The 12,272-nt window shown below is 42.3% G+C and overlaps 1 protein-coding gene across 8 annotated transcripts in view; it reads right to left on the reverse strand.

The window, feature by feature from the left end:
- Positions 1-12,272, reverse strand: part of rnf32 (ring finger protein 32) — a 75,697-nt gene that overhangs the window by 30,527 nt on the left and 32,898 nt on the right. For 7 of the 8 annotated variants that reach the window (XM_072254053.1, XM_072254049.1, XM_072254050.1 and 4 more), the window contains 3 exons: positions 10,967-10,999; positions 9,054-9,178; positions 6,307-6,415 (listed from right to left, as the gene is read on the reverse strand). In XM_072254053.1, the coding sequence (XP_072110154.1) occupies positions 6,307-6,415; positions 9,054-9,178; positions 10,967-10,999 (267 nt within the window). The remainder of the gene's footprint in view (positions 1-6,306; positions 6,416-9,053; positions 9,179-10,966; positions 11,000-12,272) is intronic. The other variant, XM_072254052.1, reaches the window with a different exon arrangement.

Raw genomic sequence — 12,272 nt, forward strand, 5'->3', positions numbered from 1 at the left:
GCCTTTTGTTGGATTTTCAAAGCTTCCCTATCATCTAACTTCTCAATCACTTGTGCTACCTTATATGACCTTTCTTTGGCTTTTATGCAGTCCTAAACTTCCCTTGACAGCCACGGTTGCCTAGCCATGCCATTGGAGAACAACTTCTTTTGTGGGACATGTCTGTCCAGCGCCTTGTAAACTATTCCCAGAAATTTCAGCCGTCTCCACTCTGCCATCATCCCTACCAGTATCCTCCTCCAATCCACCTGGGCAAGCTCCTCTCTCAAGCCTCTGTAATTACCTTTATTCTATTGCGATACTAATACATAGGACTTGTGTTTCTCCCTCTCAAATTGCAGTTTGAATTCAATCATATTATGCCTCCTAAGGGTTCCTTTACATTAAGCTTCCTAATAAAATCTAAAGCTGGGTGACAGGAAATGTAGACAATACTCCATGCGTGGTCTCACCAGTGACTTGAACAGTTACAACATGATGTTCCAACTCCAGTACTCAAAGCCATGACTAATTAGAGCAAGCATGTTAAATGTTGTCATCTTCACCCTGTCTACCTGTCTTCAGGGAACTATGTACTTGTATCCAATAGGTCTCTATGTTCTACATCATAATCCTTCACCACCAACTCTGGTGTCATCTGCAATTTTTCTATTTATGTTAAAAACAATGTTATCTAAGTTGTTAACGTGCTGTATTGATCCCTGCACACATAACTAGTCAGGGGCCTCCAATCGGAATGGCAATCCTTCACTATCACTCTCTGTCTCCTTCTACCAAGCCTATTTTGTATCCAACTGGCTAATTTACACATGATCTCACATGATCTAACCTTCCAGACCAGCTGGACTTTGTCAAACACCTTGCTAAAATCCACGTAGGCCATTGTCTATCTGGGGATACGAATTGACAATAAACTGGACTGGTCAAAGAACACTGAGGCTGTCTACAAGAAGGGTCAGAGCCGTCCCTATTTCCTGAGGAGACTGAGGTCCCTTAACATCTGCCGGACGATGCAGAGGATGTTCTACGAGTTGGTGGTGGCCAGTGTAATGTTTGCTGTTGTGTGCTGGGGCAGCAGGCTGAGGGTAGCAGACACCAACAGAATCAACAAACTCATTGGTAAGGCCAGTGATGTTGTGGGGATGGAACTGGACTCTCTCACGGTGGTGTCTGAAAAAAGGATGCTGTCTAAGTTGCATGCCATCTTGGACAATGTCTCCCATCCACTACATAATGTATGGGTGGGCACAGGAGTACATTCAGCCAAAGACTCATTCCACCGAGGTGCAACACAGAGAGTCATAGGAAGTCATTCCTGCCTGTGGCCATCAAACTTTACAACTCCTCCCTTGGAGGGTCAGACACCCTGAGCCAATAGGCTGGTCCTGGACTTATTTCCTGGCATAATTTACATATTACTATTTAATTATTTATGGTTTTATTACTAATTATTTATGGTGCAACTGTAACAAAAACCAATTTCCCCCGGGATCAATAAAGTATGACTATGACTATTGCCCTACCGTTGTCAGTATTCATTACCTCCTCAAAAAACGCATATTTGTGAGATATGATTTCCTGCACATAGTCATGCTGACTATCTCTAATTAGAACATGCCATTCCAAATGCTGGTGTATTCTGCCCCTCAGAATTCCCTCCAGTAACTTTCCCAATACTGCTATTAGACTCACTAGCCTGTAGTTCCCTGGCTTGTCCTTGCAGCCCTTCTTTAAATAAAGGCACAATATTAATTCTCATCCAGTTTCCAGTGGCTAACAATGTTGCTAGTTTCTCTGCCAAAGCCCCTTACAATTTCTTCACTAACTTTCCACAATGTCCGAGTATAAACTTTTTCAGGCCACGGGGCCTGAACATTGAACATACCTTAACACTGCCAGTTATCTCCTCTACTGTAACGTACAAATGTTCTAACACATCATTGACCCAACCAGTACCCTCCACCACAACTCTCCTCCATCTAACGTAACTTGTCCTCACTCTTAATAATTTCCCATTTGGCTCCTCCCACTTCCTTCAAACAAAAAGTGGGAGCCATGGGCACTCGCATGGATCCCAGCTATGCCTGCCTTTTTGTTGGTCTATGTTCCAAGCCTACCCTGTTAGCCATCCCCCCCACTTTTCTTACGCTACATCGATGACTGCATTGGTACTGCTTCCTGCACCCATGAGGAACTCGTTGACTTTATACACCTTGCCTCCAACGTCCACCCTCCCCTCAAATTTAGCTGGATCATTTTCGACACCTCCTTCCCTTTTCTCGTTTTCTCTGTCTCTATCTCTGGAGATAGCTTAACTACTGATGTCTATTATAAACCCACGGACACTCACAGCTACCTGGATTATACCCTTTCCCACCCTGTTACTTTTAAAAATGGCAACTCCTTCTCTCAACCACTGCATCTGCTCTCAGGATGAGGCTTTTCATTCCAGAATGAAGGAGATGTCTCTCTTCTTCAGAGAAAGGGGCTTCCCTTCCTCCCCCATTAATGCTGCCCTCACCCGCATCTCTTCTATTTCACGCTCACCTGCTCTCACCGCACCGTCCTACCACCCTACCAGGGATAGGGTTCCTCTTGTTCTCACCTACCACCCCACCAGCCTCTGCATCCAGCACATAATTCTTTGCAACTTCCACCATCTCTAACGGGATCCTGGTACCAAGCACATCTTTCCCTTCCCCCCCACCTCGACTTTCTGCTTTCCACAAGGACTGCTCCCTACCCGACCCCCTTATCCATTTGTCCCTCCCCACTGATCTCCCTCCTGGCACTTATCCTTGCAAGCAGAACAAGTGCTACATCCGCCCCTGTACCTCCTCCCTCACTACCATTCAGGGCCCCAAACAGTCTTTCCAAGTGAGTCTGTTGGGGTCATATACTCTGTCTGGTGCTCCCGGTGCGGCCTCCTGTATATCGGAGAGACCCGACATAGATAGGGAGACCACTTTGCTGAGAACCTATGATCCGTCTGCAAGAAGAAGCAGGACTTCCCAGTGGCCACCCATTTTAATTCCACTTCCCATTCCCATTCTGATATGCCCATCCATGGCCTCCTCTACTGTTGCGATGAGGCCACACTCAGGTTGGAGGAACAACACATATTCTGGCTGGGTAGCCTCCAACCTGAAGGCATGAACATGGATTTCTTAAACTTCTGGTAATGTCCCCACAGCCCCTCCCCCTCCCTCCTTCACTATTTTCCATCCCCTTTTCCTTCTCTCACCTTGCCTGCCCATTGCCTCCCTCTGGTGCTCCTTCCCCCTTTTCTTTCTTCCATGACTTTCTGTCCTCTCCAATTGGATTCCCCCTTCTCCGGTCCGGTATATCTTTCACCAATCAGCTTCCCAGCTGTTTACTTCACCCCTCCATCTCCCAGTTTCACCTATCACCTTGTGTTTCTCGCTCCCCTCGACCCTTTTAACTCTACTCCTCATATTTTTCTCCAGTCCTGCCGAAAGGTCTCAGCCCAAAACATCGACTGTACTCTTTTCCATAGATACTGCCTGGCCTGTTGAGTTACTTCAGCATTTTCTGTGTATTACATCTTATTCATTTCCCCTAATTCCAACCTTATCCACGGTAAGTACAGATGGGAAACATTCATGTAACACTTTGCCTTTCTCTTACGGCTCTACATATCGATGATTCCTTTGATCGTTAAGTAGACCTTTTTGTTCCTTAGTTCCCTTTTGCTTTGAACATACTTGTAGATCTCTCAGAATTCTGCTTTATTTTTTTTGCCAAAGCTATCTCATGTCCTTGGATTGATTCCAGCTGCCTCTACCTGAGATATGCCACCTCCTTTTCCTGACCAATGCTTCAGTCTGCCTTGTTATCCAATATTCTCTAATCTTGTCAGCCATGCCCTTCACTCTAACAAGACCATGCTGTCCCTGAACTCTCCCCATCTCATTTTTAAAAGTCTTCCATTTTCTGGACAGCTAGTTGCCTGCAAACAGCCTCTCCCAAGCAAACTTGGCAAGCTCTTGTTTAATGTCTGCAGAATTTGCCTTGCTCCAATTTAGAGCTTCAATTTGTGGAGCAGTCCTATCTCTTTTTATGACTATGGAAAAACTAATGGAATTACAGCCACTTGATCCAAAGTGTACCCTCACTGACATTTCAGTTACTGTTCCTACTTTATTTCCAGCAGTTTGTTACCATTTTCTAGTTGGAGCACTTGCATACTGTTCAAGAAAACTTTACTGGATATATAAAACTAATTTTGCTAAGTATCAGCTAATACGGGCGAAGTTGAAATCCGCTACTATAACATCCTTATTATTCATACAGCTATCTGCATTCTTTGTATATATTTTACCTTCTAATTTCCACTGACCGTCAAAGTGATCATCCCCTTATTCCTAATTTCTATCCAAACAGCCTCAGAGGATGATTCTAAAAATATCCTTTCTAAGTGCCACTGTGATGTTCTCCCTAAACAAAATGCAACACTTAGCCCTGACGAAGGGTCTCGGCCCGAAACGTCGACTGCACCTCTTCCTACAGATGCTGCCTGGCCTGCTGCGTTCACCAGCAACTTTGATGTGTGTTGCTTGAATTTCCAGCATCTGCAGAATTCCTCGTGTTTATGCAACACCTCTTCCTCACTTATCTCCACCTCTATCACACCTGTAAGCATCTATACCCCTAAACACAAAACTGTCAGTCCCAACCCTGTCTCTGTTAATGCTACAGTACCCCAGTCCCATGCCTTGGATAGCATAACTTGAGGTCTTCTACTTTATCTGTAGGTTTCTTTATTTTAAACAAATGCAGTTTAGTCGACCAAACCTTCCTCACTTCCTGTCTTGGTCCAGCCATCCTGTCTACTGAACATGTTCACTTTAACTTTCATATTTGCCTCAACTTGCCCATACTTGCCTCACTGCTTTGGTCTCCACCACCTCTGCCAAACTAATTTCAACCCTCCTGATTGGAATTAGCAACTCTTCCTTCCCTCTTGAACAAGTCACCTCTGCCCAAGTAATCCCAATGGTCCAAAAACTTGAACCTTTCCCTCCTGCACCAGCTCCTCAGCCACTCATTTATCAGAATCCGAGTCAGGTTTAATGTCACTGGCAGAGTCGTGAAATTTGTTGTTATGCAGCAGCAGTACATCATAATAAAAATTGTAAATTACAGTGAGAAATATATATATTGTACAAACGTTTGTATATTAAAAAAGCTAAAATGAATAAGTAGTGCAAAAAGAGGGAAAAAAGTAGTGAGGTAGTGTCCGTGGGCTCAACGTCCATTTGGTAATCTGATGGCAGAGGGGAAGAAGCTATTCGTGAGTCATTGAGTGTTTGCTTTCAGGATCCTGTACTTCCTCCCTGATGGTAGCAATGAGAAGAGGGCATGTCCTGTGTGATGGATACTGCCTTATTTTCCTGTACCTTCTTATTTCTACCTTCACTAGCACATAGCACCAGAAGTAAGCTAGAGATTACAGCCCTTGAATTCCTGCTTTATTAACCATCTGCCTAATTCCTTATGTTCACTTAGCATGACTATCCCTTTTTACCAACGCCATCATTGCTACCAAAGTGTACAATGACCTCTGCCCTCTTCCCCCCGAAAATGTTCTGCAAATCTTTGACCCTGGTCCCTGGCGCCTTGGAGGCAACATATCATCCTGCAGTGGTGCTTGTAGCCACAGAATCTCCCATTTGTCCCCCAGTTATTGATTTTCCTATCACTAAATCTTCTTTGTCTCCATCCTCTCCTGCTGTGCAACAGAGCCAATTTTGCCACAGACCTGACCGCTGCTGCTGCTCTCCTCTGAAAGGCCATCCGAATTTTAAAATTTAAGCCTGTAATTTCATCAATGAGTTAAATTAACATTTCTCTACACTCCAAAATGATAGTACTTTAATGTACTTCACTGCCTGTGGGATGTAAAAAGTTCTATATAAAGATAATGTTTTGATTGTATTGTCCAAGCCACTCTTTTATTCTTAAAAGCTGCCACTATTTTACTGTGCTGGCTTTGTTGTTTGCTTACGCGCAATGCTGAAAAACAAATAACACTATTACTGTCCCAGATTAATTAATAATTTATATCACACTTTCTACCATTTCCCTAAGTTGATTAGTGTGTATTCAAACAATCAACCAGATGAAGATTGCCCAAATGCCTAGACTTAGAAAAATTGCTAACACTTTTTTATTATCTAAGCCATTGTGAACTAGGCTGGAACCTAGAAGCATAAGTGCCAGTTATTTCAGATGGTTGAGATTCACTGCTTCTTTACAATAACAATTATAAGCTTATCACCATACCTTGTCTTCATAGAATCGCTTTCGTAATTTCTTGTCTTTTGGAGGCACAGTGCGCCTCAGTTGCTTGTACCATTTGCGAACAATATATCCACGCCAGTGACTCTGAATTCTAAGTTAAAAAGTGTAAATTGTTAAACCAACATTAAAATTGGTCCTCCAATTTTAATTTCGACTGGGAAGTCGATTGGTGAAACGGGGAGATCATTGTGTGGGTTGCTTGCATCAATCAATTTATGTCTTTCAATCATACTTAGGCTAACTTTATTTGACACAATAATTTACTCCTGAAGTAATATTTAGAAAGATCAGAGATTTAGTTAAAAAATTAGCTATTGGAACATTGAAAAGATAAAGAAAAGCCAGTTACTTGACTGATCACAAACAACAGAAAATCTGCAGATGCTGGAAGTCTAAGCAACACAAACAAAATGATGGTGAAACTCAGCAAGGCAGACAGCATCTATGGAAAAGAGTAAACAGTTGCTGTTTCGGGCAGAACTGGAGAGAAAAGATGAGAGATCACAGTAAGAAAGTGGGAGGGGGAGGAAGAAATACAAGATAGTAGGTGATGGGTGGAAGTGGGAGGAGGGAGGAGAGAAGTAAAGAGCTGGGAAGTCGATTGGTGAAAGAGATAAAGGGCTTGAGAAGGGGAACCTGATAGGAGAGGTCAGGTGGCCATGGAAGAAAGGGAGGGGGAGGAGCCCCAGAGGAATGTGATGGGCAGGTAAGGAGATAAGGTGAGGTGGGGGGAATGCGGAATGGTGAGGGGGGCATTACTGGGAGCACAGGATACAGTAAATGACCCAACAGACTCACAGGTGAAGTGTTGCCTCACCTGGAGGGACTGTTTTGGGGCCCTGAATAGTAGTGAGCGAGGAGGTGTAGGGGGCAGTTGTAGCACTTGTTCCTGCACCCATGCAGAGCTTGTCAACTTCATCAACTTTGCCTCCAGCTTCCACCCTGCCCTCACATTTCTTGGTCCATTTCTCACACGTTCCTCCTCTTTCTCAATCTTTGTCTCCTTCGCTGGAAGACAAATTATCTATTAATGTCTTTCATAAACCCATTGACTCTCACATCTAGATGGGCAATATCTCTTCCCACCCTGTACACGTAAAAATGCCATCCCCTTCTAACAATTCCTCTGTCTCTGCCACATCTGCTCTCAGGATGAGGCTTTTCATTCTAGAAAAAAGGAGAAGTCCTCCTTCAAAGAAAGGGGCTTCCCTTCCTCCACTATCAATGCTACCCTTAACTGCATTTCTTCCATTTCTAACCCCTTCCTCCCACCACCCCACCAGCCTCTGTGTACAGCACACAATTCTCTGTAACTTCTGCCATTTCCAATGGGATCCCACCACCAAGCTCATCTTCCCCCTCACTTTCTGCTTTCCACAGGAATAGCTCCCTACATGATTCCCTCCCACGGATTTCCCTACTGACACTTATCCTTGCAAGTGGAACAAGTGCTAGGCCAGCTCCTACACCTTCCCCCTCACTACCATTCACGGCTCCAAATAGTCCTTCCAGGTGAGGTGACACTTCACCTGTGAGTCTGTTGGAGTCATCTACTGGTGTGGTCTCCCATATATTGGTGAGACCCGACATAGATTGGGAGACCACTTCGCCGAGCACCTATGCTCCATCCACCAGAAAAAGCAGGATCTTCCTGTGGCCACCCATTTTAATTCCACTTTCCATTCCCATTCTGACATGTCAGCCCATAGCCTCCTCTAATGCTGCGATGAGGTCACAACTCAACTGGTAATAGCAGAATTAATTTGAATTTATATAGAACTTTTTATGGCAGCTGGGTGTCAACTATACCATACAGTTAATTAAATACCTGTTATGGATATTTGTTATAATGATGTCAGGATACACAGCACCTACATACTGTAGCTGTTCACTGATAATGCAATAAAGGAAACTGAATCCACAGACATCTTTGGAAAAGTAAGTTTGAAAGTTTTGGAAAAAAATGAAAAAGTATTGAAGAGGGTGATGAGGGGTCTCATCCTGAAATTTTGACTCTTTATTCCTTTCCATTGATGCTGTCTGACCTGCTGAGGTCCTCCAGCATTTTGTGTGTGTTATTGTAATATTTCTCAAAGTGTGTACAATTCTGGTTGCCACACTACATGAAGGATGTGGAAGCAATAAAGCAAGTACAAATGAGATTCATCAGAATACTGTCTGAAATTGAGGGCTGTAGTTTCGGGAAAGATTGACGCACTGTGTCTATTTCACCTAGAATGTAGGAAGCTGAGGGTTGATCTTACAGAGGATCAGAAAATCAGACAAGGCGATGGAGGCAGATCAAAAAGGCATTTAGATACGTACTGAGGAAATGTCTAATGCAAAGAAATGAGATTAGCATAGATAAGTATCATGATTAGCATGGACAAGTTGGAGTTAAAGGACCTATTTCGGTGCTGTATGATTCTAAGTCTTGTTTTAATTTTGAACAGGCACATGATTAGCCAGAACAGCCAAAGTGTAGAAAATCTCTGATGCACAAACAAATCCAATAATAAAATCAACAAAATTTCCTTACATACTGGAAGGAAACTTCTTTACTCCAGTCTCCCTCAAATTGAAATGATTACTTTGAGGAGGATGGTCTCTTAGCATAAAAATACTCACTTTTCTCCAAGGAATGAGACTTTAATTTTGCATCCACCCTATTAACAGTTTGTGAAATAAAAATGTATCTACAAATGAGATGCTTCAATTAAATAAGGTACCTTGTAGCACATTTCATTCTGTATAGGCGAGCTCCATCATGAATTACCCTGGTCTGGTATTGTTCCTTCCTACACATGGGGCAACTCTTTCTCCCAGAGAACTTCTCAAAGGCTTGCAGACAAACCTTAAGGTATAAATTAAATATAATAAGTAAATTGTGAAATTCAGGAATTCCTTGTATTAGTATTTTTAATACTCAAAAGCCATTTTTGAATAAAAAGTAGGTTTTAAGAAAACACAGATCGGAGGCTGGGTATTCTGTGGAAGGTGCCTTACCAAATGACACCTCAAGACCTTTCCACCAACTTCACTGCAATTACCTTGCTGAGACTACAGTTGCAGTATTTTATCTTATGTTATCTTGTCTTCAACCTCTACTATCAAGAAAGACAGGGGCAATAAGCCTGCAGGTTCTCCTTCATTTCACAGATTACAGTGATCTGAAAATATACCGCCAGTCCTTCATCATTGCTGTATCTAAATGCTGTAAATCAGGATCTAGCAGTATTGTGATGGTGATTCAGGAAGATGGCTCCTCAGCACCTTCTCAACAGCAGTTAGGAACGAAAAATAATTCTGGCCTTGCCAGTAACACCCAGGTACTGGATAAAGATAAAAATTAAAAAGAAAAATGTCTGCATTTTTACCGCTCAGAGTTTCCCATCCCTGATATTACTGACCATGTGTTCATGACAAATGTAAATGGTCACTACATAATCCACATTTATGAATCAATGTTCTTAATGAAAAATGCATGATTGACATACAAAATATATTGGCAATACAAATGGTTACCAAAAAAAAACTAATGTAATAGGAGCAACACACACAAAAAATGCTGGTGAACACAGCAGGCCAGGCAGCATCTCTAGGAAGAGGTACAGTCGACGTTTTGGGCCGAGACCCTTCGTCAGGACTAACTGAAAGAAGAGATAGTAAGAGATTTGAAAGTTGGAGGGGGAGGGGAAGATCCAAAATGATAGGAGAAGACAGGAGGGGGAGGGATGGAGCTAAGAGCTGGACAAGTGATTGGCAAAAAGGGATAGGAGGCTGGAGAAGGGAGAGGATCATGGGATGGGAGGCCTAGGGAGAAAGAAAGGGGGGAGGGGGGAAAACCCAGAGGATGGGCAAGGAGTTATAGTGAGAGGAACAGAGGGAGAAAAATGAGAGAAAAAGGGGGGGGGGGAGAGAGAGAGAGAGAGAGAGAGAGAGAGAGAGAGAGAGGAAAAAAAAGGGGGAAATAAATAAATAAATAAATAAGGGGTGGGGTACAAAGAGGAGGTGGGGCATTAACGGAAGTCAGAGAAGTCAATGTTCATGCCATCAGGTTGGAGGCTACCCAGACGGAATATAAGGTGTTGTTCCTCCAGCCTGAGTGTGTCTTCATCTTCACAGTACAGGAGGCTGTGGATAGACATATCAGAATGGGAATGGGACATGGAATTAAAATGTGTGGCCACTGGGAGATCCTGCTTTCTCTGGTGGACAGAGCACAGGTGTTCAGCGAAACAGTCTCCCAGTCTGTGTCGGGTCTCGCCAATATATAGAAGGCCGCATCCGGAGCACCGGACGCAGTATATCACCCCAGTCGACTCACAGGTGAAGTGTCGCCTCACCTGGAAGGACTGTCTGGGGCCCTGAAAGGTGGTGAGGGAGGAAGTGTAAGGGCATGTGTAGCACTTGTTCCACTTACAAGGATAAGTGCCAGGTTCTGTGCTGTATTGATTTTATAAAGCAATTTTTGGGCTTGTTTTGCTGATTGTTATTTGTTACAACTAAAAACAATATCAAATCTCTCTGTTCATGCAAACCCTAAATCTGGGTTGCATTATTTCCCCAAGCAGCACAAATCATCAAATGGTTATTTATCTATAGATATTCTCATTATTTCTCTGCAAACCTTTGTACTTACCCGGTGAAAAACATGTGAGCAAGACAGCAAAACCTGTTGCACAGAAAAAAAACTTGTACATTAATTTGTAATCTTATTTTACATATGAGTATAAAAAGTACTGAATAACATTTCCCTTAATGTTACCCTCTTTAATGCTAAAGAAATTATCAGAATTCTTTATGGCAGACAATGACAGAAATTATCAGGATTCTGCATGATAAGACTGACAATCCTCAATAAAAATTATTTTTTTAAAACACATGTTCTTGAGAAAAAGCCATGTTTATTGCCTCTCCTAGTTACTCAATGATGCTAATGGGTTGTTGAATGCTACTAGCAGAGTTTGGTACAACTGTGTGCTTTGATGAGTTTCTTCACAGGAAAGATTAGAGTCACACCTGGCCTAGTGAGGTTAAGGAAGTAGTTTCTTTTTCTGAGGGGCATCTGTGAACAGCTGAGTTATTTTTAACGATGTGACTTCTTCATTGGCATTTTCTTAATGGGAGCAATTCTTAGTTTTACTACCATTTTGTAAATAATTAAATTTTTAAAGTTGTGCTTTCTGGAGCTTGCTTTGCTCATTTAACTATTTTCAAGTTTTGATGTAGCAGTTCAGAGCCACAGTCCAAATATGTCAAGGAATGATTACCTGATTTCACGTATGACTGTAGTGTCCTTGACAACTCAGCCTAAAAATGATCCAATACTAAGCAGAGTGACAAAATGGCAAGACAATGGAGTTGATGGGAACAGACCTATTCTTCCTGGCTCCACGGACAAAATGTTAACTATAACATGGTTCCTGAAGGAATTTTTCAACAATGATTAGGCTCCAATTAACAAATTTAACAACACCTATTTTAATTGACCATCAAAGAAGGAAGGCATCATGTATTTAGCACTGTTTATATGAAAAGCAATATTACTTGGATTAATTTTAGCATTTCCTACACCACTAGATGGCATGCCAAATAGTTGTGGGATGTTCCCTTTTAGGGTCAAGGGAGGAAATACATCAACATTTTTTAGGTAGATTTGTTTAAATTCAAGCACTTAGAGAGACTACTGAAGTCCTGGTGGTCTTAATCGCCATAAGAGAAGGACATATACTGGCAATAGGTCTGAGGAGAGAAAAAATAATCCCAAGATAACGCAATTTTTAAAATGAAATCAAAGTAAACCACCTGAAGTATTTTGTGGTCATAACAGAATCTAGTACATATTTACATTTTGGAAGGAAAACAATATTTGGGATTTCAATACATCGTATGGAATTCAGTGTTTTTATAGCTACAAGTTGAGTACTTCTTAACCAAAATTACAA

This window comes from Mobula birostris, chromosome 3 (genome assembly GCF_030028105.1).
Source record: "Mobula birostris isolate sMobBir1 chromosome 3, sMobBir1.hap1, whole genome shotgun sequence".
Lineage (NCBI taxonomy): Eukaryota > Metazoa > Chordata > Chondrichthyes > Myliobatiformes > Myliobatidae > Mobula > Mobula birostris.